The following is a 27,656-nucleotide window of genomic DNA, read 5'->3' on the forward strand; positions in this document are numbered from 1 at the left end:
GCAGAGTGGGAGGGGGAGTTGAAATGTTCAGCCACGTGGCGGTGGGATTGATTGGTGCTCGTGTCCCGGAGATGTTCCCTGAAGCACTCTGCGAGAAAGCGTCCAGTCTCCCCAAGGTAGAGGAGAACGCATTGGGAGTAACAGATACAATAAATTACATGTGTGGAAGTGCAGGTGAAACTTTGATGGATGTGGAAGGCTCCTTTGGGGCCTTGGATGGAGCTGAGGGGGGAGGTGCAATTCCTGTGGTGGCAGGGGAAGGTGCCAGGAGGGGAGGGTGGATTGATGGGGTCATGGACCTGACCAGGTAGTCGCGAAGGGACTTTGCGGAATGCAGACAGGGGTTGGCAGGGAAGTATATCCCTGGTGGTGGGGTCTGTTTGGAGGTGGCAGAAATGTCAGCGGTTAATGCGATTTATGCGAAGGTTCGTGGGGTGAAAGGTGACAACCAGGGGGTTCTGTCCTTTTGGGATGCATAGATGGGCAGAGGGTGAGTTGCCCTATTCAGCGCTGTTGGCGCTTTATATGTTGGTTTGTGTCTTTGGTTTTTGTTGTATGAAGTCTTTGATAGCTTTGTAGGTTTGTTAACATTTTTTTTTGTTCGATAGATCTTGCGATACTAAGGCTCAGCGATTTGTAATTCGAGTTCCCCCTCCCTTGAATCTAAATGTTACTGCAGAAGGTTAAAGCTAATGATTTGATTAAATGGTGTTCCTGGAACATCAAGAGGAGTCACTCACCAATTCAGAGGAAGAACGTACTTTCGAGTCTTAGAAAGGAAAAGGTGGATATTGCTTTATTACAGAGACACACTTGGATGATAGGGAGCATTTGAGACTACAGAAGAATGGCTTTGACCAGGTTTACTTTTCATCTTTTAATACCAGAAGTAGGAGAGTGGCCATATTGGTTAGGAGAAATCTCCCAGTTAAGTTACTAGAGTGTGTTAAAGACACACATGGGAGGTTTGTAATTCTCAGGGAAGAATATGTTGTTTTAAATGTTTATTGCCCTGCAGCCCATCCCCTCAAATTTCTGGTAGACGCATTCTCTAAATTGATCAGTCCTGACCCCGGCATATCATTATAGGGGGAGATTTTAACTGTCTCATGAGTCACACAGTAGACAGGTTGCCCAAAGGGCCCCTGATACCCTCTGTACAAACTAAACAATTAGTGGATGTGTGTGTGGAGTTAAGGTTGGTGGACGTCTGGAGGCGTCTCCACCCTACAGGCAGGGATTTTACATTATTTTTCATTCATACAGACGTCACACCAGGATTGATTTTTTTTCGGATCCCCATGGCAATCTTGGACTTGGTGGCATATTATGCGATTGGTAATATTACCATCTCCAACAGTGCTCCAGTGTACCCGTTGGTTAAGATTAAGGACTTTACAGTGGGTCCAAGACACTAGCGAATGGATCCCTTTATCCTGAAGGATAATAAGTTTTTGGAGTATTTCTTTAGGGAATTTCAGATGTTCCTAGACATCAACTCGAGCTCGGTGAGTAGCCTGTCCATCCTTTGGGAAACTGCCAAAGCCTATGCCATGGGGTTAGTTAGTTCCTACTCTGCCAGTAGGAAGCGGCAGAAGGATGAGCAGCAATGTCTCCTCGAAGCACGATTGAAGGAAGCCAAGAAGGCTTACTATGACAGGCCCTCGTTGGTCAAGCCACAGAGGATTATGGCGCTGCGGTCTGCATTCAATTCCATGCTCATGCAGACAGCAATGAGGGAGCCTACTTTCGCTAAACACGGGTTTTATGAGCATGGTGACAAATGGGACAAGTACCTGGTGTATCTTGCCAGGAAAAGGAGTGCCCCTTTTTTTTTATAGATATTTTTATTAGAAATTTAACATTTTTACAAGTTTACAAAAATAAACAAAACTCTCAGATATAAACATTGATATACAATTAGCCCAAATATACAATAGCCAAAATTTGACAAAAAAAAACCAAAACAACAAAAAAAAACCGAAAAGAAAAAAAAAACAAACAAACAAAACTCAACTATCTACTAATCTAACCTATTGTTTAAATGTAATATTACACAACTAATTGAGTTACTAAACTATTATAAATGATTTATAAATGATTTGGTGAGCTTGGTAGGGGGTAGGTGACCCACTGTGCCCAAGTCTTGGGAGGAGCACTATAGACTCAGTCTTACTGGGTCGCCGCCATCTTGGATCCCCCAGGAGTGCCCCTTAATCCATTACCTTGATTAGGGAAACCCCTCAATCCATTACTTTGATTAGGGAAAGGTTTGGAAACCTGACATGTGATTCCAAAAAGATTAATGCGGTATTCCAGAGATTTTACTCTGAGTTATAACATTTTGTGGATTGTGAGGACGGGTGGGCCAAAACTGAGTTCTTTTTCAAGGATTTGGAGCTGCCGGGTGTGACCCCTGAACAAGGGTCTTTTTGAAATGCCCCTTTACCAGAGCAAGCGGTCCAGGAGGATGTGAAGCAGCTTCAAAGTGGAAAGGCGCCTGGTCCTGATGGACTTCCCCGTGAATTTCATAAGTAATTCATAAACATATTGTCAGGCCCGATGCTCAATTTGTTCAATGACTCGTATAGCCACGATCTTCCCCCACCATCTCTTAGAGATGCCAATATTTCGCTTATTCTTAAAAAAGGGAAAGTCCCAGAGGACTGTGCTTCTTACAGGCCCATTTCACTCTAAAATGTGGACTTTAAAATCCTCTCTAAGACTCTTGCGTTAAAGCTGGAGACTGTGTTACCTTCTATTGTTAAAGACGACCAGACGGGCTTCATAAAAGTCTGCAGATCCTCCAATAATGCTAGGAAGCTGCTTAATGTAATTTAAGTGTGTCAACAACAGTCTATACAGGGATTGGTGATTTCTCTAGATACAGAGAAGGCATTTGACCAAGTTGAGTGGCCGTACCTTTTTTATACTCTGGAGCGGTTTGGCTTGGGTGAAGCCTTGGTAAGATGGGCAGTCCTCACCAATGGGGAACAATCAAGTAATTTTAACATTTTTAGGGACAGCCAGCAGGGCTGTCCCCTTTCGCCATTTCTTTTTTCATTGGTGATTGAATCATTGGCAGAGGTCACTCATACAGATCTCAATGTACCAGCTCCAGAAGTGCAGTCAAAATTACATAAGATTTTGTTGTATATGGATGGCGTCCTCATTTTTTTTGTCTCACCTGATACAATGCATCAGTGCGTTTGGCGCCTTTTCAGGGTACAAGATTAGTCTTGCAAATTCAGAGGCTATGCCTATGGGTGGTCTTACGAAGGTGTTAGGTCTTGAGGGCAAATCTTGATTCCCATTTAAGTGGTCACGGGGGGTTTTATGTATTTGGGCATAATCTTTACTCCAGTTCTGGATCGGTTGTTTAAAGCTAATTTTGTTCAATTATTGACAAAATCAAACAAGACCTTCCGGTCTCGTGGTTAAGTCGAATAGCCCTTATTAAGATTAATATTCTCCCCCGTTTGTTATACCCTGTATGGATGCTCCCCCTGATTTTCAATATGCAAATATTCAGCAGACTGAACGGCTAGTTCAGCTCTTTTATTTGACATCGTAAGCGGCCCCTTATTAAATCAGCTAAACTGCAATTGCCTTACAGATTGGGGGAAGTGTATCTCCCGGACATTAAAAGCTACCAACTAAGCTCGCTTTTATCTTGTGTGAGTGATTTGGCTTGTTTCAATATGGTTTTCAATGTGGTTTTCAATATGGTTAGATATCGAAACCTCTCAGGCAGGGTGCCCCCTTACTAGCTTGCTGTCTTTGGACAAAATGAGGACAGTTAAGGAATATTGCCATAACCCAATAGTTATCAATACTGTTAAAGCATGGAGGGCAATTCAACAGAGGGAAGGCAATATTGGCACAACATCTTCTCTTACACCTATAGTGGGTATGCCGGGTTTTCAACCGGGGATGATGGAGTCAGGATTCAAACATTGGGCAGCTGGGGGTGTGTCTTGCCTGGGCGATTTATTTGAGGGAGACACAATGATGTCTTTTGATCAGTTAGCACAGAAATATGAGCTATCAAACAGGGACCTCTTTCATTTTTTCAAGTTAGGGGTTTTATTCAAAGAAAGATGACATTTTTGACTGATCCCTACAAATCCTACATAGAGAGGAGGGTGCTCAGTGGTAAGAGTACACTTTCTGTCAGCACTTTATATCATCAATTGGGAGGGTGCCCCCTCAGATGCATTTGATCGACTCTGCAGGGAGAGAGAGCGAGGCATTGAGGTCACCGCAGAGGCAATGGGAAGATATTTGGGAAAATGCAAGAAAGATATCAATGTGCAATAGGACCCATGCTTTATAGTTGAAGATTCTCCTTAGGGTCCATTTGGCTGTGGATCGTTTGTCAAAATTTAAACCATGGGTATCTTCAACATGTCCCAAGTGCAAGGTTGGAATGGGCACTCTTACCCATTGTCTCTAGTCCTGTGGCAGGCTTCAAATATACTGGAGCGCGGTGGAGGTTGCAATGGAGGGGATTTTGGGTGCAAGGGTGGAGAAGGACCCAATCTCTTTTCTTCTTGGCCTGCCCAGTGTGTTCCCTGTAGATGTGCATAAGAAAAAACATTTCAACATCCTCACTTTCTGCACAAGAAAGAACACCATGTTAAGTTGGGTGTCCAAAACTCCCACGAGGTTGGTGTAAGATTGTTATGGAGCATATCCCCTTGGACTTTCTCACAAGTATGGTACACCACACGACTGAGAATTTCTATCAAACGTGGTAGCCCTTTTTGGAATACCTGGACACAGATTCGTCTGCCACAGTATTAAGGGTTTTTATATAGCCATATTGATTGTGCTTTACGAGTCCAATATCCAGAGAGGAGGAACTGCGAAAGTATGAAAATGTGAAAAGTAATGCTCTCGATATTCCAGAGCATTGTTTTGCTGAGCTGTGTTGTTATTATTTATTTAGTTAAGTAGTTAGTTGGGTTTTTTTATATACTTTTATAAATTTATACATTTATACATGAGGGCAGTTTGGGTTTTTGAAACTTTTTTGTGTTCTTTCTTTGTATTGTTTTGAATTGTGTTGTTTTGTATTTGTCGTAATATTAAAAAATCTATTTTTCAATAAAAATAGATTTTAAAATAAAATGAAGGTTTGGCTCAATGGTCATCCAGTTCCCATGGAGGTTGGTACCAGTGCAGCTGTCTCGGTGGTTGCAGAATCTGTCTTTAACAAGATTCACTCGGGATTCCAACTTTTAAGCTTGTGCAAGTCCTCAGCCAGAGGGACAACATAGACTGTTGCAAATTAAGGGTACAACTTCACTTCCGATCTCCTATAGGAAGCAGTTGGGGCAGTTATGCTAATAGTAGTAAAAGGCTATTGAGTCAGAGTTGGTTGAGAAAAATTCACCTTGATTGCCTCAACATTCTCCAATTGGAAAACGGTTGCCTCAGTGAAGTCCCAGTGAAATAGTCAGGAGTTTTTCAAGAAGGGCTTGGGACTATCAAAGGGGTCAAAGCTGTTTTACATGTCAACAAGGAAGCAATTCTGAGATTTTGCAAAGCCCACCCAGTGCCATTTCCCTTGCAGGCAAAAGTACGAGTGGAACTCAGGAGGCTAGAGTGAAGGAATCATCAAACCAATGCAGTTTGCAGAACTGTGAAGCCTGACAGCTCGGTTTGCCTCTGCGGGAATTTTAAACAAATGGTAAATGCTTTCTTGCAGCTGGATAAATAACCAATCCCTCGCGAAGAAAAGTGAACACAAAGTTGGCAGAGGGGGCTGTCCTTCATGAAGCTGGACACGAGCCACTCCTACCTGCAATTACGACTGGATGAGAAGTGCCAGAAGTATGCTACAATGAATACCCATAACGGGTTACATCAATATATACAAGACAACCATTTGAGCTATCCATCAGTCCACACTCTTTTCCAGCGAACCATGGAGAACATTTTACAAGGCTGCCCTAGGTTGCCATTTATCTGGTTGACATACTAATAACAGGAAAGAGCAATAAAGAGAACTTGGACATTGTGCTTAAACATTTTTCTAAGGTGGGCATATGCCTTACACAGGAAAAATGTGTTCCAGGTGCCCCAAATGACCCACTTGGGTTGCAGAATTGATGAAACTGGGTTACACTCACTGGAAGAGAAAGTAAGTGCTATCAAAGGAGCTCCGGCCCCCATGTCTGTTCTGGCACTTAGGCTTTTCCTTGGGTTAGAGAATTATTACAGAAAATTCATTGGTAACTTGGCCTCCATCTTGGCACCCTTACACCTGCTATTATAAAAGGGTCAGCCTTGGAAATAGTCCCAAAGCCAAGAAGCAGTCTTTAAGAAAGTGAAAAAGCATTTATCATCATCTAAATGTTGGCCCACTATGATTCGAAGTGAGGAATATTGCTGACATGCGATGCCTCACCATATGCTATCGGGGTAGTGTTGAATCACCAGTGGCCCATCGGAGAGAAATGCCCGATAGCGTATGCTTCCTGGACTTTGGCTGATGCCAAATGCAGTATGCCAAGATAAAGAAGGAAGGTTTGGCGGTCACCTTTGGTGTGAGGAAGTTCCACTAGTACCTTTATGGGTGAAAATTTGTCATAGTCACAGATCACAAACCCGTGCTAGGACTACTGGAGGAAGACAAGGCAGTGTCACCTATAGCTTCTGGTAGAATTTAGCATTGGGCCCTTATTCTCAGTGAGTACAAGTTAGAACACCATCCATGAAACAAAGCAGCTAATGTGGATGCCTCGAGCTACCTCCCACTGGCTGATACTCCACCACAGGTGCCTCCCCAAAACAGTCCATTTTGGTTTTAAACTTCCTGGACACCCGTCCCAGTCACCGCAGACAACATCCAACTGTGGACAACATGCGATATATAGTGTATTGTGGGCGGCACGGTGGCACAGTGGTTAGCACTGCTGCCTCACAGCGCCAGAGACCCGGGTTCAATTCCCGCCTCAGGCGTTCTCCCCGTATCTGCATGGGTTTCCTCCGGGTGCTCCGGTTTCCTCCCACCATCCAAAGATGTGCAGGGTCAGGTGAATTGGCCATACTAAATTGCCCGTAGTGTTAGGTAAGGGGTAAATGTAGGGGTATGGGTGGGTTTCGCTTCGGCGGATCGGAGTGGACTTGTTGGGCCGAAGGGCCTGTTTCCACACTGTAATGTAATCTGTAACAAACTGCCATTCCTAGATGTCACAGTAGAGCAAACAGCCAATGGGGAACTTCAAACCAGCGTCTACAGGAAAACAACACATACTGACCAAATATTGAACTACAGAAGCAATCACCCCAACATCCACAAATGAAGCTGCATCAGAACATTATTTCAATGAGCCACCACACATTGCAGCACAGATGAACTACGCAGAGCAGAGGAAAATCACCTATATAGTGTATTCAAAAATAATGGGACCCAATGAACACAGTCCACTGATTTCTCAGCAACAAACCCAACAAGCAGACAAAAACACACCCAGAAACCCGAGCCACTCTCCCCTACATCAAAGACATCTCGGAAATGACTGCCAGACTACTCAGACCACTTGGCATCATGGTAGCCCACAAACCCACCAACACACGAAAACAGCAGCTAATGAACTTGAAAGACCCTATACAGACAACAAGCAAAACTAATGTCATTTACAAAATACCGTGCAAGAACTGTAACAAACATTACATTGGACAAACAGGCAGAAAACCAACCACCAGGATACATGAACATCAACTAGCCACAAAATGACATGACCCTCTCTCACTAGTATCCTTACATACAGATAAGGAAGAACACCACTTCAACTGGGACAGCACATCCAACCCAGGACAAGCCAAACAGAGACACACACAAGAATTCCTCGAAGCATGGCATTCCCACTGGAACTCTATCAATAAACACATTGACTTGGACCCCATTTACCACCCCCTGAGAAAAAGAACAAGAAAGACATCACCATAGGAAATGACATCACCAAACCAAAGAAACCCAAACTTATAAACATAAAGTAGGAATTATCAGTAGTGCTTGGTCCGGAGGCTCACTGAAGATGTTACCTAGTAGGGTGACGAAATGTCTGAAAATGAACCTTCCAGCTCAGCGAGCAAACCTACACCTCAACCTGAGCTACAAATCTTTTCAAAACTCACAAACACAAAAAGATCATATCCTATCAAAACTTAAAAAGCTGGTGATAATGGAGAAAACAGAAGGGCTATCGCAACCAGGATTGAAACCTTTTTGGACCTGGCAAGACCAGATCACTGCAGAGGATGGTATATTACTATGAGACAGCAAGGAAAGGTTGTCCCAGGGAAAGATCAACACTAGATATTGGCTGACGTCTACCAGGGAAACTCAGGGGTTTCCAAGATGAAGATGATGGCAGGAAGCTATGTCTAGTGGCTGCATTAGTGGGACAGTACCCAGAATGCCAACAAGGACAAAAATCGCCACCAGCACCACCCTCACATTTGTGGAAAGACCAGGTAAACCCTGGACTCAGTTACATGTCAACTATACCAATCCTTTCATGGCATCAATGTTCTTGGTCATCGTGGACGCGCCATTCAAAGTGATTGGGTGTGTATAAAGTTCGTTCAGCAAACTCAGGGATTAAGAAGCTGTGAACGTATGGACTCCCGGAAGTATTAGTCAATAGGACATCATTTACCAGCAGGGAATTTGAATATTTCCTAAAGTCCAATGGGATTCAACAGATAAGGACAGCTCCATACCATCTATTGCCCAATGGTCTAATGGAAAAGTGGTCCAAACATTGAAACCACAGGCACTTTCATGACCTATATTGCCAACTGAAACTTTGGCACTGTGATCTCAGGCAGTGATATCTGCCATGGAGCTGAGACTGAATTCCAGTAGCTGCGAGGCCCCTTTAAATGATCACAGCTTTCCATTCATTCAGGTGTCCTGCAGACCCAATAAGATCAGCCTAAATCGCGTCCCCTGCTGAAAAACTTTGTAGCAAAGTAGGTGCTTTTGATTTAAAATCTCTGTTGATTCACCATTTTTATCTCCATCGTCTTTCCTCGTGTCACCAATGGTTTGCTGATTACTGTATTTTCTGGTTCTCATCCCTTCCACCAATGTGAACAGTTTCTCCATGTATAATCTGTCCAGACCCCTCATTAGTTTCAATACGTCTATCACATCTGAACCCCTTCCTCCAACAAGAACAGTCCAAATCTCTCCAATCTATCTGGAACTGAAGTATACTCTCATGAATTTTCTCTGCACCCGATCTAATATCATCACAATCTTTCGAAAGAGTGTCTCACGACTGAATGCAGTATTCCAGCTGAGAGCAAACCTGAATTTTACAGACATTTAACATTACTTTTTTTCTTTTTGTTCTCTGTGATACAATGATAAACCTCACAACGCCATTAGCTTTTTCAATTGCCTTCCAAATCTGTATTTGATTTTGTCTGCAGTGTTCCCACACAACTGCATGTAAGCACTGCAAGGTACAGGCATGACAATAAGCACCAGCACGCTGTTGTCGGTATTGCCTTCCAGATCCAAACGTTGCTGCTGCACACCGATTTTGGAAACTTCACGGCTGAAAAGAAATTTAAAGGGAATGTTGATGGTTTCTGTCATCTTGTGATGACATAAATCATTTCATACTTACCTGCATTAAATTCCATCCACCATTTGAATGCACATTTCACCAACCTAGCCATTTCTTTTGAAATTGTGCACTACCTTCCTCACAGTTCACATATCTCTGGGTTTTGTACTGTGCACAAACTTTGAAATTGGTCCTTGTACACCAAGGTCTACACATCAATTTATATCAGCAAGAGCTAGAATCCCGACATGTAGGCCTAGTACAAATCTTCCTCTAGTGCGAGAAACATCCATTAAGTATGCCTGTTTCCTGTCACTCATATCCACGTTACTACTGTCCCTTTGATTTGGTTACCTCTAGCTTTGCTGTTGTGCAACACTTTACCAAGCGCCTTTTGGACGTCCTTTTTGACCACACCAACAGTATTACCTGCATCAACTCTCTCTGTTACATCACCAAAAGAACCTGATGAAAATAATCCTTTGACTCTGTGCACTTTTTGTTTTCCCCTAATTTCGAGGTGTCACAATCTGTGCTCAATCACTCATCAAGATCTTTTTAACTAACAAGCATGGGACAGCTACTCACCACATCACAATAACGGTTGACTCTTTCCCACTTTCACTGGAAGGTTCGTTTTTATCCCTTTGGGAACAAAACTTCTATTTTCCTAAACAGTACATAGATAATTGTGTGTGTATAGCACCAGATAATTCTTTGATGTCAATTTATGGATGCACTGGATGATATTAATTGTCATCTTTTGTTCTTGTTTGTTAGAAATTGTTTGTGCTTGGGAAAAAGAGGTGATTGCTGTAGCAGTTCAGTACGTCTCATGTTGCACAAGAGATTCTAAAAAATGCAGACAGGAATCTCCCTGTTGAAATCTGAAAAGCCAAAAGCACCATGTGTTTCCCAAACTATTTTTTTCGTACAATCCCTATAGTGTGGAAACAGGCCATTGGGCTCAAGAAGCCCACTCTGATTCTCTTAAAGCATCTCACCCAGACTCACCTGCTCCACCCCCAACCCACTCTATCCCTGTAAGCCTGCAATTCCGATGGCTAATCCACCTAACCTGCACATCTTTGGACTGTGGAAGGGAAACCGACCACCCAGAGGAAACCCACGCAGAAATGGGGAGAATGTGCAAACTCCACATAGACATTCACTTGAGACTGGAATTGAACCCAGGTCCCTGGCGCTGAGGCAGCAGTGTGAACCACTGAGCTACTGTGTTGCACTGTGTTCTGTTAATCACATCTTAAATTCCAACATGATTGTCAAACATGATTTATCTTTAGTAAATTCATGTTGATTCTGTCCAATAATACCATCATTTTCTAACTGTCGAATTATCAAGTTCTTAATAATTATAATGTCAGACTAGCAAATCCTCCATTTTCTCTTCCCTCCTTCTCAAATAGTGAGGTGATATTTGTGCATTCCAATCTGCAGAAATGGTTCCCAAGTCTGTAGAGTTTTGAAGATGATGATCAATATATTTACTGTCTCTACAACCACTTATTACAAGACTCTGGTAGATAATCCAATCAGGAAATTTGTCAATTTTTAATCTCTTTAATTTCTCAGTGCTGCATTTGTTTCAAAATATTAATTTCTTTCAGTTTTCTTTACTGACAGTAGGCCTGGTTAGTCTAGCTTTTGTCGAGTATTTCTGAAGGACATGTTTATCTTCCTCCACGAAGATGAACATGAAGTATACATTTAGTTTGTCTATCATCTCCTTGTTCCCACTATAAGCCTTCCTGTCTCTACGAGAAGTGGGCCTATGTTTGCCATTGATAATCTTCTCATGTTTGCACACATACAGAAGCCTTTACAGTCTTCTTTTATGTTTCTCACCAGTTGACTTTCATATTCTACACTTCCTTTCTTTATCAGTTTCTTGGTTCTCTTTTACTTAATTTTGAAAAGATCCCAATCTTCAGTCCTTTGGTAATCCTTTTTCTTTTGATATAGTAACATCTTCAACATCTTTTGTTAGTCCCAACTGGACCACTTTTCCTGTTGAGCTTTTCCTGTCTCAAAGGAATCTATATTTGTTGTAAACTATAGATTAATGCTTCATTAATCATTATTATCATTCTCCCCATGCAATTGAGGGTTTCCCCAGGTGTTCCAGTTGCCTCCCAAAGTCCAAAGATGTGTAGGTTAGGTGGACTAGCCATGGCAAATGCAGGGTTACAGGGATAGGGTAGGGAGGGTGGGTCTAGGTAGAATATTTGTCAGTGGGTCAGTGTGGACTCAATGTGCTGAATGGCCTACTTCCACACTGTAGGGATCCTGTGATTTGAGTACAAGAGTAGTGAAGTTTTCCGTGAGTATAGTGCTAGAAAAGCACAGCAAGTGAGGCAGCATCCGATGAGCACGAGAATCGATGTTTCAAGCATACGGGCTTTCCTGGTGAAGGGCTTATGCCCGAAACGTCGATTCTCCTGCTCTTCGGATGCTGCCTGACCTGCTGTGCTTTTCTAGCACTGCACTCTCGACTCTGATCTCCAGCATCTGCAGTCCTCACTGTCTCCTAGCGAAGATTTCCTTCAATTTTATAGGAGCTTGGTGAAACTGCAGCTGGAGTATGGTATAGTTTTAGATTTGGGAGAAGGTGCAGGTGAATCTCCCTCAGCCCGTCATAGTTCAACGTAATAACGGTGTAGCTTATTCACCTTACACTCTTCCAAGGTTCGTTTCTTGTTCTGGGAAAGGTCTTCAATAATTTTCAAAAGCCTTGTTATTTTGGTTGACTCAAATTTCAAGTATTAATTTTTTTTGTTTATTTGATATAGATATAAAACCTGCAATAAATTAATTTTTCATCTTAACCAAAAGCATCAGATTTATTAGCCTGATGTATTCATATTCACTGAAACACTCCTGAGTGTTTTAGTAATAGAATAGAATCCTGTACCACAATATATGCTCAATTTCACTGTGGGATGGGGTCCTTTCCCTATCTCTACTTTCTCTAAGCTGGGAAAAGTGGTAAAGTCCTTGGTGTCAGGAAAAGTAAAATTGGTGAAAAAAAGGTGAGTAGACTTCAGGAGTGAGGAACAAAATACAGATAAGGTACTGATTGAGGATACCCAAATCAAAAAAAGAACATCCTAAATTCCCCTGGCTTTATTCAGAACAGCCACATTCCAGAACAATGACTGACTGTCTGAAAATCTGATGTTCTTCGGTAAAACTGGTCAGCAGCATGCTATAACCTCCCTCTGAGTGTTTGATGGAACACAGTCAAGCTGGAGAAGTTATTTCCAACCCCACATTGAATGTGGAGAGTCGTTCATAGACATAGAGTCATACAGCAAAGAGCAGGGCCTTCAGCCCACCATGTCTATGCTGACCAACAAACACCAAACTACATTAATTCCATATAACTGCACTCAGTCCATAGCATACTATACCCTGTCATTTTAAATTGCAAGAGTATCTGCCTTCACTACTCCCTCAGGCAGCGCATTCCATATTTGTATCACCCTCTGGTTGAAAACCTGTTTCCTCAGATCCCTTCTAAATGATTTACTCCCAACCATTAATAATGCTATAGATATGTCTGCCATGGGGAAGAGATTCTCATTACCTACCCTGTCTCTGCCTCTCATAATATGTGGAGACCTCAATCAGAATTCTCCCTCAGACTCCTCTGCTCTAAGGAAAACAAACCCACTTGATTAGTCTCTGCTCATAACCAGCTATTTCCAGCCAGGCAACATCCCAGTAAATCTCCTCTGCATCCGCTCCAGTGCAATCACATCCTTCTGTTCATGTGGTGACCAGAAGTGCACACAGTATTCCATCTGTGGCCTAACCAATGTTTTTAAAAGTTGTAACAAGACTTCCTATTCCTATATTCTACACCCTGGCTAATGAGGACAGGTATCCTGTCGGCCGACTTCATCACACGGTCTGCCTTTGCTGATACCTTGTATGGACATGTACAACCAAGGACCGTTTTTTTTCCCTCAGTACTTCATTGATTGTATCCTTTCCTGATAAGATGTTGCAAAATGCATCACCTCATACCTATGAATATTAAATTCTATCTGCCATACCAGCTGATCAATATTAGGCAGTAGCTTGAGATCATCCCATCATTCCCCTCACTATTACAACATCACTTGTTTTAATGTGATCTGCAAACTTACAAATTATACCTTCTACATTCACGTTCAAGTAAATTTAAATGTTCATGTAAATAACAAACAGCAAAGGTCCCAGCACTGATCCCTGTGGTATATTGCTGTTCCCAGGCTTCCAATCACAAAAACAACCCTTCACTATCACTCTTTGCCTCCTATTTGCAAGTGAATTTTGGATCCATTTTACCAACTTGGCTTGGATGCCATGGGCTCTCACCTTTTGCTCCGGACTGTCATGTGGTTCCTGGTCAAAGGACTCATCGGAGTCCATGTGAACCACATCAACCACATTACGTCCCCCAATATATTTAACCACCTTTTCAAAAGACTCATTCAGTTAGTCAGACAGGTTTTCCCGCCAACAAACCTGTGCTGACCATCTATGATCAATCCCTGCCTTTCCAAATTTTGATTCATCCTGTCCTTCAGAATTTATTTCCAATAATTCCTCGACCACTGAAGTCAGACTGTCTGTTCTTTAATTACCTGGTCTTTCCTGTTGCCCTCTGGAGCAAAGGAACCACATTAACTATCCTTCAGTCATCTGGTACTTCAGCTGTAGCCAGCTAAGTACAACTATTTCGGCCCGGGTCCTTTGCATCCCATACCAGCCTGGGATACACTGCATCAGGCCCTGGAGATTTCTTCACTTTTATGCCTGCTAAAACATCTAATCCCTCCTCATTAATCTTAACATGCTCGAGAACCTTACATTCCAAGTGAAATTTCCAATTACACTATCTTTCTCCTTTGTGAATACAGATAAGAAATATTTATTTAAAACCTCACCTATGTCCTCAGGCACTGACCCTTTGGTCTCTAATAAGCCCCACACTTTTGAGGTAATCCTTTTTCTCTTAACATAGTGATAAAATGCTTTGAGGTTTTTCTTTATTCTATCTGCTAAAGATATTTCATGGTTTGGGATATAGGTAAAGCAGTGTTACTTTTGCAATCATAAATTGCTTATGCAAGGTAAATGAACTCACACCAGTGTATAATTGTTTCAGCCAAGAGCTGGGTTAACAAGAATGAAAACTATATAAAGGAAATATATAATTGTTTTTGTATTAGCTAAAATGTGCATACAAGAATGAAATGTGCCTGCAAACAATGGTAGATGTTACAGACAAATAGATAAGGTGCTGTGAGGGGAGGGGGTTAAGCTCGATATGCCCGTACAAACAGCAGTTATAAGCATCTGTTTCCTGCTTCTGCAATAACAAGAACAAACCACAATCAAGAAGTCATGAGGTCATAAGCAAGGAAGCAGATGGCAGTGAAGGAGGATACACCTAACAATGGACCACAGCAGGATGTAGTCAAACAGCCTTGTGAGGCCAGAATAAGCATTTTGTCACAGACAAGGCTGAATAAGGCAAGAGATAAACAAGAGTAATGGGCGTCGGTCTTAGATAAGTCGGAGATGTAAACGGGGAGGAGCAATGGGAGGAGGGAAGAGGAATGAATTACAGAGATATTGTGTACTCGTTAAACACGGTGTGTGCGTGTGACTATTTTGTAGACACCACACCCCTCTTGCAAGAGCGTAATAAATGGTAGTACTGCTTCAGATCTTGTCTCGGACTGAAATTATTGAAGTGAGTGAGCTTCGTTTCTCACAATGGCCATGCTTTACACTCCTAATTTCTTTGTAAGCATTCCCCTACACTCTATATTCTGAAAGGCATCTCTTGTTTACAATGTGCTGTACCTGACATGCTTCTTTTTCTTTCCTAACCTTTCGATTCCCTCAACATCCAGGATTCCATGGGCTTGCTGTTCTTGCCTTTCACTCTTTGAGGAATGCATTGGCCCTGAATTCTCACTGTACTATTGTACTACTGTACACTGGCTTTCCAAAACTGGACTCACCTACAAGTAGCTGCTCCCAGTCAATGTTTGACAGATCCTGTCTGATGATATTAAAATTGGCCTTCCCCAATTTAGACATTTCACTTCTGCACTGTCCTTATCACTTTCCACTTGACTTTGTAACATACAATGCAATGGTCTCTATCCCCAAATTACTCACCCACTGAGCTATTTTAGCCACTTGACCAGCTTCACTCCCTAGCATAGGGTCTAGCACTGTTCATCTCCAGTAGGATTATCAAAGTACTGGCACCAAAAGAAATGACCTGGGTGAATTTTTTAAAAATCCACTGCTTTTCCCTGTGAGGTTATTGCCCCCCAGGCAATATCCAATGTGCCATATCTGTTTGAGAGGGGGGTAGCCATAACAGTCTCCTGCACAAGGGATGACTACTTGTTTTTCTGGTAGTCACCTAACAGGCCTGTGTAGGCCTGACTTGTGGTTTTGAGAAACTCACTGAACATCTTATTAAAGACATGATCACCCTCATGGATATTCCACAGTGAGTCTATCCTCAGCTTCAGCTGTTCCATGCAGGCATTGCAACTGAAGACACTCCTTGCATACATGGTCACCGTGGACACTGGAACTTTCCTTGATTTCCCACAGATTGCAGGAGGAATATTCCAAGAGGCCAACTTTTCCTGCTATTGTGATCCTTACTAATGACAAAAAAAAACTCAAAACCATTACTCAATGTTATCCACAACTCACCAATTCAGATTTCTCATTGCCTATTTCTTTCCCTATGCCTAAAAAAAACTATAAACCATAACAAAAAGAACTATAAACATTGTCTCTTTCCTGGTACTACTCTCTCGGTCCCTCAGCCTGTTTCCTAAGCAGCCAAAACCCTTGCCCTGCATCACTCTTTGAATGCTGACATTGCCTCTGGAGTTCAGCTTTTCTGCTGCTGCTTGGTTTGGGCCTCATCCCTCAGGTTTTTATTTGGAAGCTCTGCTGCCACTGTTCACCAGGCTCTTGTCTGAGCATTCTTTTTCAAATGTTGAGTCCTCAACCACCCTCAAGGCAAAAAAAAATTACTCTCAACTCCTCACTAATCTTTCCATCAATTACTTTAAATCTCTGCTCCCTAGTTATTGATCTCCCTGGTCAGGGAAATAAGATTGAAATACTCCCATCAGTTGCCTCTGCCATTTCCCTCCCTTCCACTCACCCGTCTGAACAAGTGTCCATTAATAGAATAGAATAGAATAGAATAGAATAGAATAGAATAGAATAGAAGAATACAGCGCAGTACTGGCAGGCCCTTTGGCCCTCGATGTTGCGCCGATCCAAGCCCACCTAACCTACACTAGCCCACTATCCTCCATATGCCTATCCAATGCCCGCTTAAATGCCCATAAAGAGGGAGAGTCCACCACTGCTACTGGCAGGGCATTCCATGAACTCACGACTCGCTGAGTAAAGAACCTACCCATAACTGTCCTATACCTACCACCCCCCCTTAATTTAAAGCTATGCCCACTCATAATAGCTGACTCCATATGTGGAAAAAGGTTCTCATGGTCAACCCTAACTAAACCCCCGCACTATTTACTTGGGTGGCAACTTTCAGAGATCTGTGTACATGGACACCAAGATCCCTCTGCTCATCCACACTACCAAGTATCCGACCATTAGCCCAGTACCCCATCTTTTTGTTATTCTTCCCAAAGTGAATCACCTCGCACTTAGCTACATTGTATTCCATCTGCCACCTTTCTGCCCAGCTCTGCAGCTTCTCTATATCCTGCTGTAACCTGCCACATGCTTCCTCACTGTCAACAACTCCTCCGACTTTCGTGTCATCCGCAAACTTGCTCACCCAACCTTCTAACCCCTCTTCCAGGTCATTTATAAAAATGACAAACAGCAATGGTCCCAAAACAGATCCTTGCGGAACACCGCTAGTGACGGCACTCCATGAAGAAACTTTGCCATCAACTACTACCCTCTGTCTTCTTCCATCCAGCTAATTCCTAATCCAAACCTCCAACTCCCCTCAATGCCATATCTCCGTATTTTCTGCAGTAGCCTACCATGGGGAACCTTATCAAACGCCTTACTAAAATCCATATATACCACATCTACCGCTTTCCCCTCATCAACCTCCTTCGTCACCTTTTCAAAGAATTCAATAAGGTTTGTGAGGCACGACTTGCCCTTCACAAAACCATGCTGACTATCCTTGATCACATTATTCCTATCCAGATGTGCATAAATCCTATCCCTTACAATTCTCTCTAAGACTTTGCCCACAACAGAAGTGAGACTCACCGGCCTATAGTTATTAGGGCTATCCCTACTCCCCTTTTTGAACAAGGGAACCACATTTGCTATCCTCCAGTCTTCTGGGACTACTCCTGTAGACAAAGAGGACATAAAAATCAAGGCCAATGGCTCTGCAATCTCCTCCCTTGCTTCCCAGAGAATCCTACGATAAATGCCATCAGGCCCAGGGGTCTTATCTATTTTCACCTTTTCCAGGATTTCTAACACCTCTTCTCTACATACCTCAAAGCTATCCATTCTACTTATTTGTGACTCAGTATTCGCATCGACGACAATGCCCTGTTCCTGAGTAAATACTGAAGAAAAGTACTCATTCAAGACTTCTCCTATCTCTTCAGCCTCCACACGCAACTTCCCATTATTATCCTTGACTGGACCTATTCCTACCCTAGTCATTTTTTATTCCTGACATACCTATAGAAAGCCTTAGGGTTTTCCCTAATCCTACCAACTAAGGACCTTTCATGTCCCCTCCTTGCTGCTCTTAGCTCTCTCTTCAGGTCTTTCCTGGCTACCTTATAACTCTTAATGCTTCCCTTGAACTTCCCTTGCCTGAAGTCACATCTTTCTCTGGTTTCTTCTTTCTCTCCCCTTATGCCCTCTCTCAGCTCATCTTGTCCATGTGACCCACCTTCTGTTTCCTCAACTCTATTCTCACGAAACTGCTGATCAGCTAAAATACTCTTCATGATCCCATATTCTCTGATTTTGTACACAGTTCACTCTCTTAATATATTGTCGTGCTTTTCTGTTATCACCCCTCAGACAAAAGTCTTTGGAGTCCTCTGTCCTTGCAAACTCGTACCCCATCTCCAAACTCCCCTTACTCTCCAAAGTCAAGAACATATTGTCGCCTCAAATCCTGGAAAGGGAAGGATCAATTGAGTACTATGTGGAAAAGTGAGGAGTTGGGCAAAAAATGTCACATAAAATAAGGGACAAGAGGGCAGCTGACGCTTCCAGTCAGAGTGATGGATGTCACTCCCTCAAGGGGTCATTCTGTGAGTGTCAGTGCCTTAAAGAACAGGTTATTCCTTGAGTACAGATTCAATCCCGGAGCGCGCTCTCTCTTTCTCTCTCTCTCCTGTACATATGCTGATCCCACCGCGCACATCATCCCTGCCTTGAATGCTCTGGGTCTTCCTCTTCTGAGCTGCTGTCAAACACATCCGAGGCTACACATCCCACATTGATGCTGTCAGTTTGAACCTCTCTGAGGATGAAGAATGCTATTCCCACACTAGAATTCTCTGTCAAACATTTACCAGGGAAACTGAGACAGCAGCTGCAATAAGTGAGGTTTTATTCAGATGGGACAGTGACAAGTTTAAATCCCCACCTGATCTGCTGCTCAAAGTCACCTCCATTTCCCCGGTCAGTTTCCCAAGTTTCAGGAAACTCATGTTGCTCCAGAAATACTTGGATTGACTGTGAGAGATGTCAATCAGAGAGCCCACCCACTCTGCCCATTCTCCCTCTTCCTCTTCCAGAGCTGGTTCACTTCCTATAGGGACTGAAAACCAAGTGAGGAGATGGTGAGTGAAGGAGCAGCTTTTATACAAATTGTATCCCATAATATCCACACCAATCTTCAGGCAGTCTGACTATCCTGTGGGCAGTCAGGGGTGGAAATGTCCCTTATGCTGTGTGAGAAGATCCAGCTGAGAGAGCTGTTTACTCGGTGCTTTGTGCTGAACTGTGTGACTGGAGCTGTGTGTTAGATATTGAGTGTGTTTATTGGAAGCATTTCCCCCTGATTTCCGGCTGAGGTTTGTAATTGGCTCATTCCTGAATATGAGAAGGCGAGGTGTAATTATCTGGGAGGTGCAGCGTCAGAAAGTTATACAGCATGGAAACAGACCCTTCGGTCCAACCAGTCCATGCCGAACATAATTCCAAACTAAACTAGTCCCACCATATCCCTCCAAATCTTTCCAATTCACGTACCTACCCAAATGTCTTTTAAACATTGTAATTTTACTCACATTTACCACCTTTTCAGGAAGTTCATTCCACATATGAACCACCCTTTCTCAAAAAAAAGTACACTTCATCGTTTTAAATCTATCTCCTCTCACCATAAAAATGTGCCCCCTCAGCTTGAAATCCCCCATCTTGGGGAAAAGACAACTACCATTAACTTTGTGTATACCTCTCATTATTTTTATGAACTTCTGTCAGGTTGCCTCTCAATCTCCTATCTTCCAGTGAAGAGTCCCAGCCTGTCCAGCCTTTCTGTATATGTCAAACTTTCCACACCCAGTAACATCCTGGTAAATGTCTTCTGAACCCTCCAGCTTAATACTATTGTCCCTATAACTGAGTGACCAGCACTGGACACAGTATTCCAGATGAGGCCTCACCTTTATTGATTTCCTATTGTTGAGTTCTGTGTCTGGTGGGAGCTGGTTAGTATCCTGTGGACCATTGATTGATAAATGATTTGCAGAATGGAGGCAACCTTTTCCTGGGTCCTGGTGATTAGCACTGTCTGTGTCTCTCATTGCCCCCCACATACCCCTCCAATCATACATACCCAGTCACCCTTCACACACACACACACACACACAAAACACCTTAACTGGTCTTGCCATTTAAGTATAGTGGCAACAAGAGCAGGTCAGCAGCTAGGAATCCTGTGGTGAGTAGCTAACCCAAGTCCCCAAAGCTTGTCCACCATCTATAAGAAGGAGAAAGTGAGGTCTGCAGATGCTGGAGATCAGAGATGGAAATGTGTTGCTGGAAGAGCGCAGCAGGTCAGGCAGCATCTAGGGAACAGGAGAATCGACGTTAAGTCAGGAATGTGATGGAATACTTTCCGCCTGACTGGATGACTGCAACTCTGAAAACACTTGGGAAACTTGACACTGTTCAGGACAAACCTGCCCACGTGATTGTCACCCCATTGACCACCTTCAACATTCATTCCACCAGTGAGGCACACTTGCATAGTGTATAACGTTCTCAATTATAAGCGGAGGCAATGGCCTAGTGGTATTATCGCAAGACTATTAATCCATAAATTCAGCTAATGTTCTGGTTTAAATCCCACCATGGCAGATGGTGTAATTTGAATTCAATAAAAAAATCTGGAATTACCACCATAAAACCATTGTTGATTTTTGCAAAAATTCATTTGGTTTTTGGGAAGGGAATCTGTCATCCTTACATGGTCTGGTTTATATGTAACTCCAGACCCAGAGCAATGTGGTTGGCTTTTAACTGCCCTCAGGGCAATTAGGGATGTGCAATCAATGCTGGCCTAGCCTGAGGTGCCCACATGCCATGAATGAATTTAAAAATATCAGCTTGGCCAACCTCCTCGCTAGGTGGGTCTTATTACAATTTTTCACTTAGTTGGGAGGAGTATGCAAACTTTAGAAAGGCAAGGTTTGAAGGTTTGTTATGAATGTGAACCTGTATTTCAGGGGGTGGGAAGTGGTTGGAGGCTGGGGAGAAACAATTCCAATCCATTAAATTGATCATTTCCATGAAAAATTATTAAAAATGACATTTCAAAACTTCTAGCCAGCACAACAAACTTGCTGTCTGGTTAAGAAGCAAAAATGTGGAGTGGCCAGGTCTCAAATCCTGGTCACCAGGCAAGGGAGGAGGAGAGACCTACCCAACTATGATCCTACCTATACCATCTCACTCCCTACTCATACCTTGCCTCTATATCACAAACACCCCAGGACCGACTCCACTTCCCCTCACACATGACCTGACTCTTGCTCTCCATGCCACCTCCCCATAGCAGAGCAACAATTCCCAACCCTTCCAACAGCACCTTCTAAACCTGCAACCTTTATCATTGAAAGGACAAGAGCTTCAGATACATGGGAACATCATCACTGCAAATTGCCGTCCAAACTATGCACTAACCTGACCTGAGACTACTTCACTGATCTGTCACTGTTACTGGCAATCAATCTACACCAGATGAACTGAAGCAGTTCCAGAAGGCTTCTCATGGGCAGTTAAGGATGGGCAATGAATGCTAGGTAGTCAGATCCTTTGAAAGTATAAAACAAAAAATTACCAAGGAGTTGGACCCTTCAGCAAAGGAGGAGAAGGAGTTGGAGGAAATCATGTTTCTCTTCCTGTTTTACAGAAGGATTGCACTGTACTACACCAGAGAATACAGAGAAGATAGACACTGCAGACAGATCCTGACCATCATCCAAGGAACAACTGCTCAGCTGTGGAAAGACATCCAATTCCTTCACAGCATTGCTCAACACAGAGAAGGTTGAGCAGTGAAACTATCATCTGGAAATCGTTCAGATCAGAGGAGCTCTGACACATCATCAGATCTGAAACTGGTCAGTGATGTGGAGCCTTTAATCAGAACCGGCCTTTCTGATTCTTCAGCTGTGGGCGATCGATCAGAGTGAGGCCGGGAAAAGGAGGAAGTGGCCCCAATCTTCACTGACTCATTCCGACAAGGTGGAAACTGTTCATGTGAGGTGTGTAAGGAGGATTCCACAGGCTCACACAATCTAGCACAAAGGCTGCATCACTAAACAGCCACCTGGTGGAAAAAAACCATTCGAGTGTGAGATGTGTGACCAGGGTTTCATGCAGTCATCGATGCTCACGAAACACCGAAATATCCATAGTCGGGAGAAGCCATTCACTTGTGGAGTGTGCAATAAATCATTCTCTCGGTCATCGCACCTTCGCAATCACCGATATGTTCATACAGGAGAGAAACCATTTAAATGTGAAGTTTGTGATAAAGCTTTTGCAACATCTACGACCCTCCTGACTCATCAACGCATTCACACAGGGGAGAAACCCTTCAGCTGTCAGGTTTGTGACAAATCTTTCATTCACTCTTCTGATCTGCAGATACACCAAAGGATCCACACAGGGGAGAAACCTTACAGGTGTGACATATGTGACCAAGCCTTCGCACACTCGTTGACTCTTGTGACTCACCGGCGCATTCACACTGGGGAGAAACCATTCAAGTGCAAGTCGTGTGAAAAATCATTCTCACAGTCATCACACCTCCGCTTGCACCTACGCATTCACACTGGGGAGAAACCATTCGCATGTGAAGTTTGTGACAAATCATTCTCGCAATCATCGCACCTCCGCATCCACCAACGCATCCATACAGGAGAGAAACCATTCATATGCAAAGTGTGTCACAAATCATTCTCGCAATTATCGAACTTCCGACTCCACCAGTTCATTCACACAGGGGAGAAACCATTCAGGTGTGAAGTGTGTGACAAGTCATTCACCGACTCATCAACTCTCCGTGTACACCGTCGCACTCACACAGGGGAGAAACCATTCACATGTGAAGTGTGTGACAAATCATTCTCAAACTCATCGACCCTTCGTGTGCATCGACGTGTTCATACAGGGGCCAAACCATTTATGTGTGTCGTGTGCAAGAAATCATTCTCACAGTCGTCACACCTTAGGAGACACCAACGTTTACATACAGGGGAGAAACCATTCAGACGTGAGATTTCTAATTAGGCTTTTACTGACTCCTATGCTTTTGTGAGACACTAGAGGATTGATGATGGGAGAAGTCCTTTGAATGAGAGGTATATGATTATTCACATGATTATTGAGGCTGGAAGTCCTTCACTGGAGTGTTAGTCCACACTGGAGATAAGGTCTTTAAGGTGTGATATTTAAACAAACCTTTGGGACATCATTGAACCTCCTGATATAGCAGACGATTCACACTTTGAAGAACAGGATGTGAGAAATGTTACAAATTTTTCTTGCATTTAACAAACCTCTGCGCACACCAACACATTCACCCAGGGGAGAAACTAATCAACTGAGGTGTGAGACACAGCCTAGATAGATTTAAACAGCCGTCTGCAGTACCAGGGGAGAGGCCCATCCATCGTGTATGAGGTTTGCAATAAAACTTCTGTGACAGTTTCTTCCTGTGTAGACACCTATTTTCTGTGTGTGGTATGTTTAAACAGAAACGGAGGGCGACCAGGTGTGCGTTGGCTACATGGCCCTGCACTTTATGTGCAATAGTGCTCTTGATAAACCAGAAGATGCAAAAGATTGGAATCAAGCAGCATTATCCCAGAGTCGTCATAGATGTGAATACGCTCAACTGAACCCTTCAAAGTTCCCAACTTACCTGACTGACAAATGCAGGTTCAAAGAACTCATCAGATTTCTATCCAAAAGAAGAAAACAGCTATTCATTGCAAATCAATTTTTTTTTAACTGAAGGCAGAAAAGAAACATGAATGACTAAATACACCTCCCTATAACTTCAATTTTACCCCTTTGCAAAATTCCCATAGACACACAAACAGGTGCACAAAGTGCTAAGATAAAATACAAATAATAAAGATGGGAGACACAAAATGTCACTGAAACACAGTTCTGGCACCAATTTGGATTACAGGCACTCATTCGATATTTTCTTTTGACTCTTCGATGATGACATGAGGTTGTGGACACACAGATTGTCACTGCCCCTTTTCCTTTCACAAAGGGAATTTGCAATGTCCTTTTACCTCTGCACTCACAGAACAGAGGCCAAGAAAGATATTTTTTTCCTCCACAGACTAAATGTTCCAGCTGTACTCTCCAAACACAAAGCTATACCCACTGGCCAGGAGCTCGTCAACAAATTGTTACTGTGCTGAGTACTGCTGATCACACACAACTAATCTTTGTTCAAAGAACTGATTAAAAGTCTGTCACAGGGACTCAAACCTACACAGCAAGTTGTCTATCACTGCTGGACAAGGGCCACATTGTGGATAAACATTTTTATGTTCAAAATTGCAACAATCTATTGTTTTAATGTATCTTTTTTTACTATGTTTAACTCTACCATCCAAAAAAAACCAGAAGTATTCCTTGTAATGTTGAACAGGGTTGAGATGAGCATTGGCCACGCACTTCTCCCTTGCACAAGATATACTCAAAATTGTCTGTTGTGAAGGAATGTTTTAATAACTGTCCTGATACAGGTTGGAAGCACGCTTTAAGTGCAGGTATGTGACAATGTGAAACATGGTAAAGTCCTTGGTATGAGCTGGAATGGACATCGTAAGGGATTGTCTTCAATGTACTGCTGATAGACCATTCTGTTTTCATTCACTGAGGAAAGTTTGATTGTTTAGATACAGTTCTGACATGAATAAATCTTGTGGAATAACCCACTCTTCCCAGGAAATCTTCATCCCTCCCTGCTGCTAATCTCCTCGAGCCCTCAGTCCTATACTGGAGTGTTAAACTGCAGTTGTTGTGCTCAAGTCCTGGAGTAGGACTTGAACCCCCAACCCTCCATCGCAGAGAGCAAAGCTATGGGTCAAATCCCCAACTCTAGATGAATTCTTCCATGAACGTGGATTAAAGTTGTTGTCGGGCCAGGAATTGAATGCCTGAGGCTGTAGAGTCGCAGTACGACCCCACCCCAGTTTAATGAGAAACAATCATATCATCAATTGAGTCAAGAAATTATCTTGTAGATGATAACATTTTGCATTGATCACGAAGCCAATCAGATCACTCTTTAATAAAACTATTTCAATTGGTCACAAAAGGGATACAATGTTTGCTTTAATAAAACCCCTTGACAAATATTCAGCAACACACTGCACAGATTGAACCACAAATGTTACCGTACAGAAGGAGGCCTTTCGCCCCATTGCATTTGAATCTGTTCTGTTACCTGGTATCAATCTCCTACCTTTCCCCATATTCATCCACACTATGTCTATACATATGATCATCCAATGCTGTCTTGAAAGCTTCAAATGAATCTGCCTCCACCAAATTTCTACATAGCTCATTCTCTATCCTCTATTTGCTCAGATCTATGCCCTCACCTTTTTTCTTTTGTGAGTGGGAACAGCTTCTCCTTATGTACTCTATCCAGGTCACTCATGACTTTGAAAACCTCTGTCAAATCTCCTCTCAGCTGCCTTCTCTCCAATTCCTGATGAAGGGCTTTTGCCAGAAACGTCGATTCGTGATGCTCCTTAGATGGTGCCTGACCTGCTGTGCTTTTCCAGCACCACACTCTCGACTCAAATCTCCAGCATTTGCACTTTCGCCTAATTAATTCTTTCCAGGGATAACAATCCCAGATTAATCAGTCTTCAATCTGTTCTCATAACTGAAGTGTTGCATTCCTAGAACCATGCTTGTAAATCGCTTCTGCATTTTCTTGAATACTTTCACATCTTTGCTATAATGTGGCACCCACAACTGTACACAATCCTCTGCCTGAGGTTTGACAAGTGTCTTGCACAAGTTCAATATCAGCTCCATGCTCTTGTACTCTATATCCCCAGTAATGAAGTTGAGAACACTGAATGATTTATTTACTGCTCTCTTCATCTGTCCTGACACTTCAATGATCTGTGTACATGTACATCCAGGCCCTCTGCTCCTGCAACCTATTTATAATTATACACCCTATTTTATATTTCTTTAAATATTTAATGTCTCTCAATTAGACTCCATTATTAAGGAAGTCATAACAGGGCATTTGGAAAGTCAAAATGTAACCATCAGAGGTCATCATGGTTTTATGAAGGGTAAATCATGTTTGATTAATTAGATAGAGGTCTTCAAAGATGTAACAAGTAGGGATGTGCCCAGTGGAGTGCCACAAGGGTCGGTGCTGGGTCCACTACTTTTCAATATTTATATAAATGATTTGGACGTGAGCATAAGAGGTACACTTAGTAAGTTTGCTGATGACACCAAAATTGGAGGTGTAGTGGACAGTGAAGAAGGTTATGTCAGATTACAATGGGATCGTGACCAGATGGGCCAATGGGCTGAGAAGTGGCACATGGAATATAATTTAGATAAATGTGAGGTGCTGCATTTTGGGAAAGCAAATCTTAGCAGGACATATACACTTAATGGTAAGGTCCTAGGGAGTATTGCTGAACAAAGAGACCTTAGAGTGCAGGTTCATAGCTCCTTGAAAGTAGAGTCGCAGGTAGATAGGGTAGTGAAGAAGGCGTTTCGTATGCTTTCCTTTATTGGTCACGAGTATTGAGTACAGGAGTTGGGAGGTCACGTTGCAGCTGTACAGGACATTGGTTAGGCCACTGTTGGAATATTGCATGCAATTCTCGTCTCCTTCCCATCAGAAAGATGTTATGAAACTTGAAAGGGTTCACAAAAAATTTACATGGATGTTGCCAGGGTTGGAGGATTTGAGCTATAGTGAGAGGTTGAGTACGCTGGGCCTGTTTTCTCTGGAGCATCAGAGGCTGAGGTGTGACCCTTTTATAGAGATCTATAAAATCATGTGCTTGGATAGGATAAATAGACAAAGTCTTTTCCCTGGTGTGGGGGAGTCCAGAACTAGAGGGCATAGGTTTAGAGTGAGAGGGAAAAGATATAAAGGGGCAACCTTTTCACGCAGAGGGTGGTACGTGTATGGAATGAGCTGCCAGAGGAAGTGGTGGAGGCTAGTACAATTGCAACGTTTAAAAGCCAACTGGATGGGTATACGAATAGGAAGGGTTTGGAGAGGTATGGGCCAGGTGCCGACAGGTGGGACTAGATTGGGTTGGGATGGACAAGTTAGACAGAAGGGTCTGTTTCCATGCTGTACATCTCTATGACTCCATGACTGTAAGTGAAGTGGATAATGGGGTCCTGTAGATGTAATATATCTGGACTTCCAGAAGGCATTTGATAAGGTTCCACAGAAAAGGTTAATACGCAAGGTGAGATCACATGGGATGC

The 27,656-nt window shown here is 42.9% G+C and overlaps 1 protein-coding gene and 1 pseudogene across 3 annotated transcripts in view; one reads left to right on the plus strand and one right to left on the minus strand.

Annotated features, from left to right (window-relative positions):
- The window catches only part of LOC122541621 (zinc finger protein 239-like), a 182,746-nt gene that overhangs the window by 142,777 nt on the left and 12,313 nt on the right, over positions 1-27,656 (plus strand). Inside the window, exons 1-2 of one of the 3 annotated variants that reach the window (XM_043678521.1) lie at positions 19,429-19,465; positions 22,045-25,485. In XM_043678521.1, the coding sequence (XP_043534456.1) occupies positions 22,494-23,429 (936 nt within the window). In that variant the 5' untranslated portion in view covers positions 19,429-19,465; positions 22,045-22,493 and the 3' untranslated portion in view covers positions 23,430-25,485. Of the gene's footprint in view, positions 1-19,428; positions 19,466-22,044; positions 25,486-27,656 lie in introns of those variants that run through there. The other 2 variants (XM_043678522.1, XM_043678523.1) reach the window with 2 other exon arrangements.
- LOC122541643 overlaps positions 1-27,656 on the minus strand; it is a 131,006-nt pseudogene that overhangs the window by 15,211 nt on the left and 88,139 nt on the right.

The sequence above is a fragment of the Chiloscyllium plagiosum genome, chromosome 37 (assembly GCF_004010195.1).
Source record: "Chiloscyllium plagiosum isolate BGI_BamShark_2017 chromosome 37, ASM401019v2, whole genome shotgun sequence".
Taxonomy (NCBI): Eukaryota; Metazoa; Chordata; class Chondrichthyes; order Orectolobiformes; family Hemiscylliidae; genus Chiloscyllium; species Chiloscyllium plagiosum.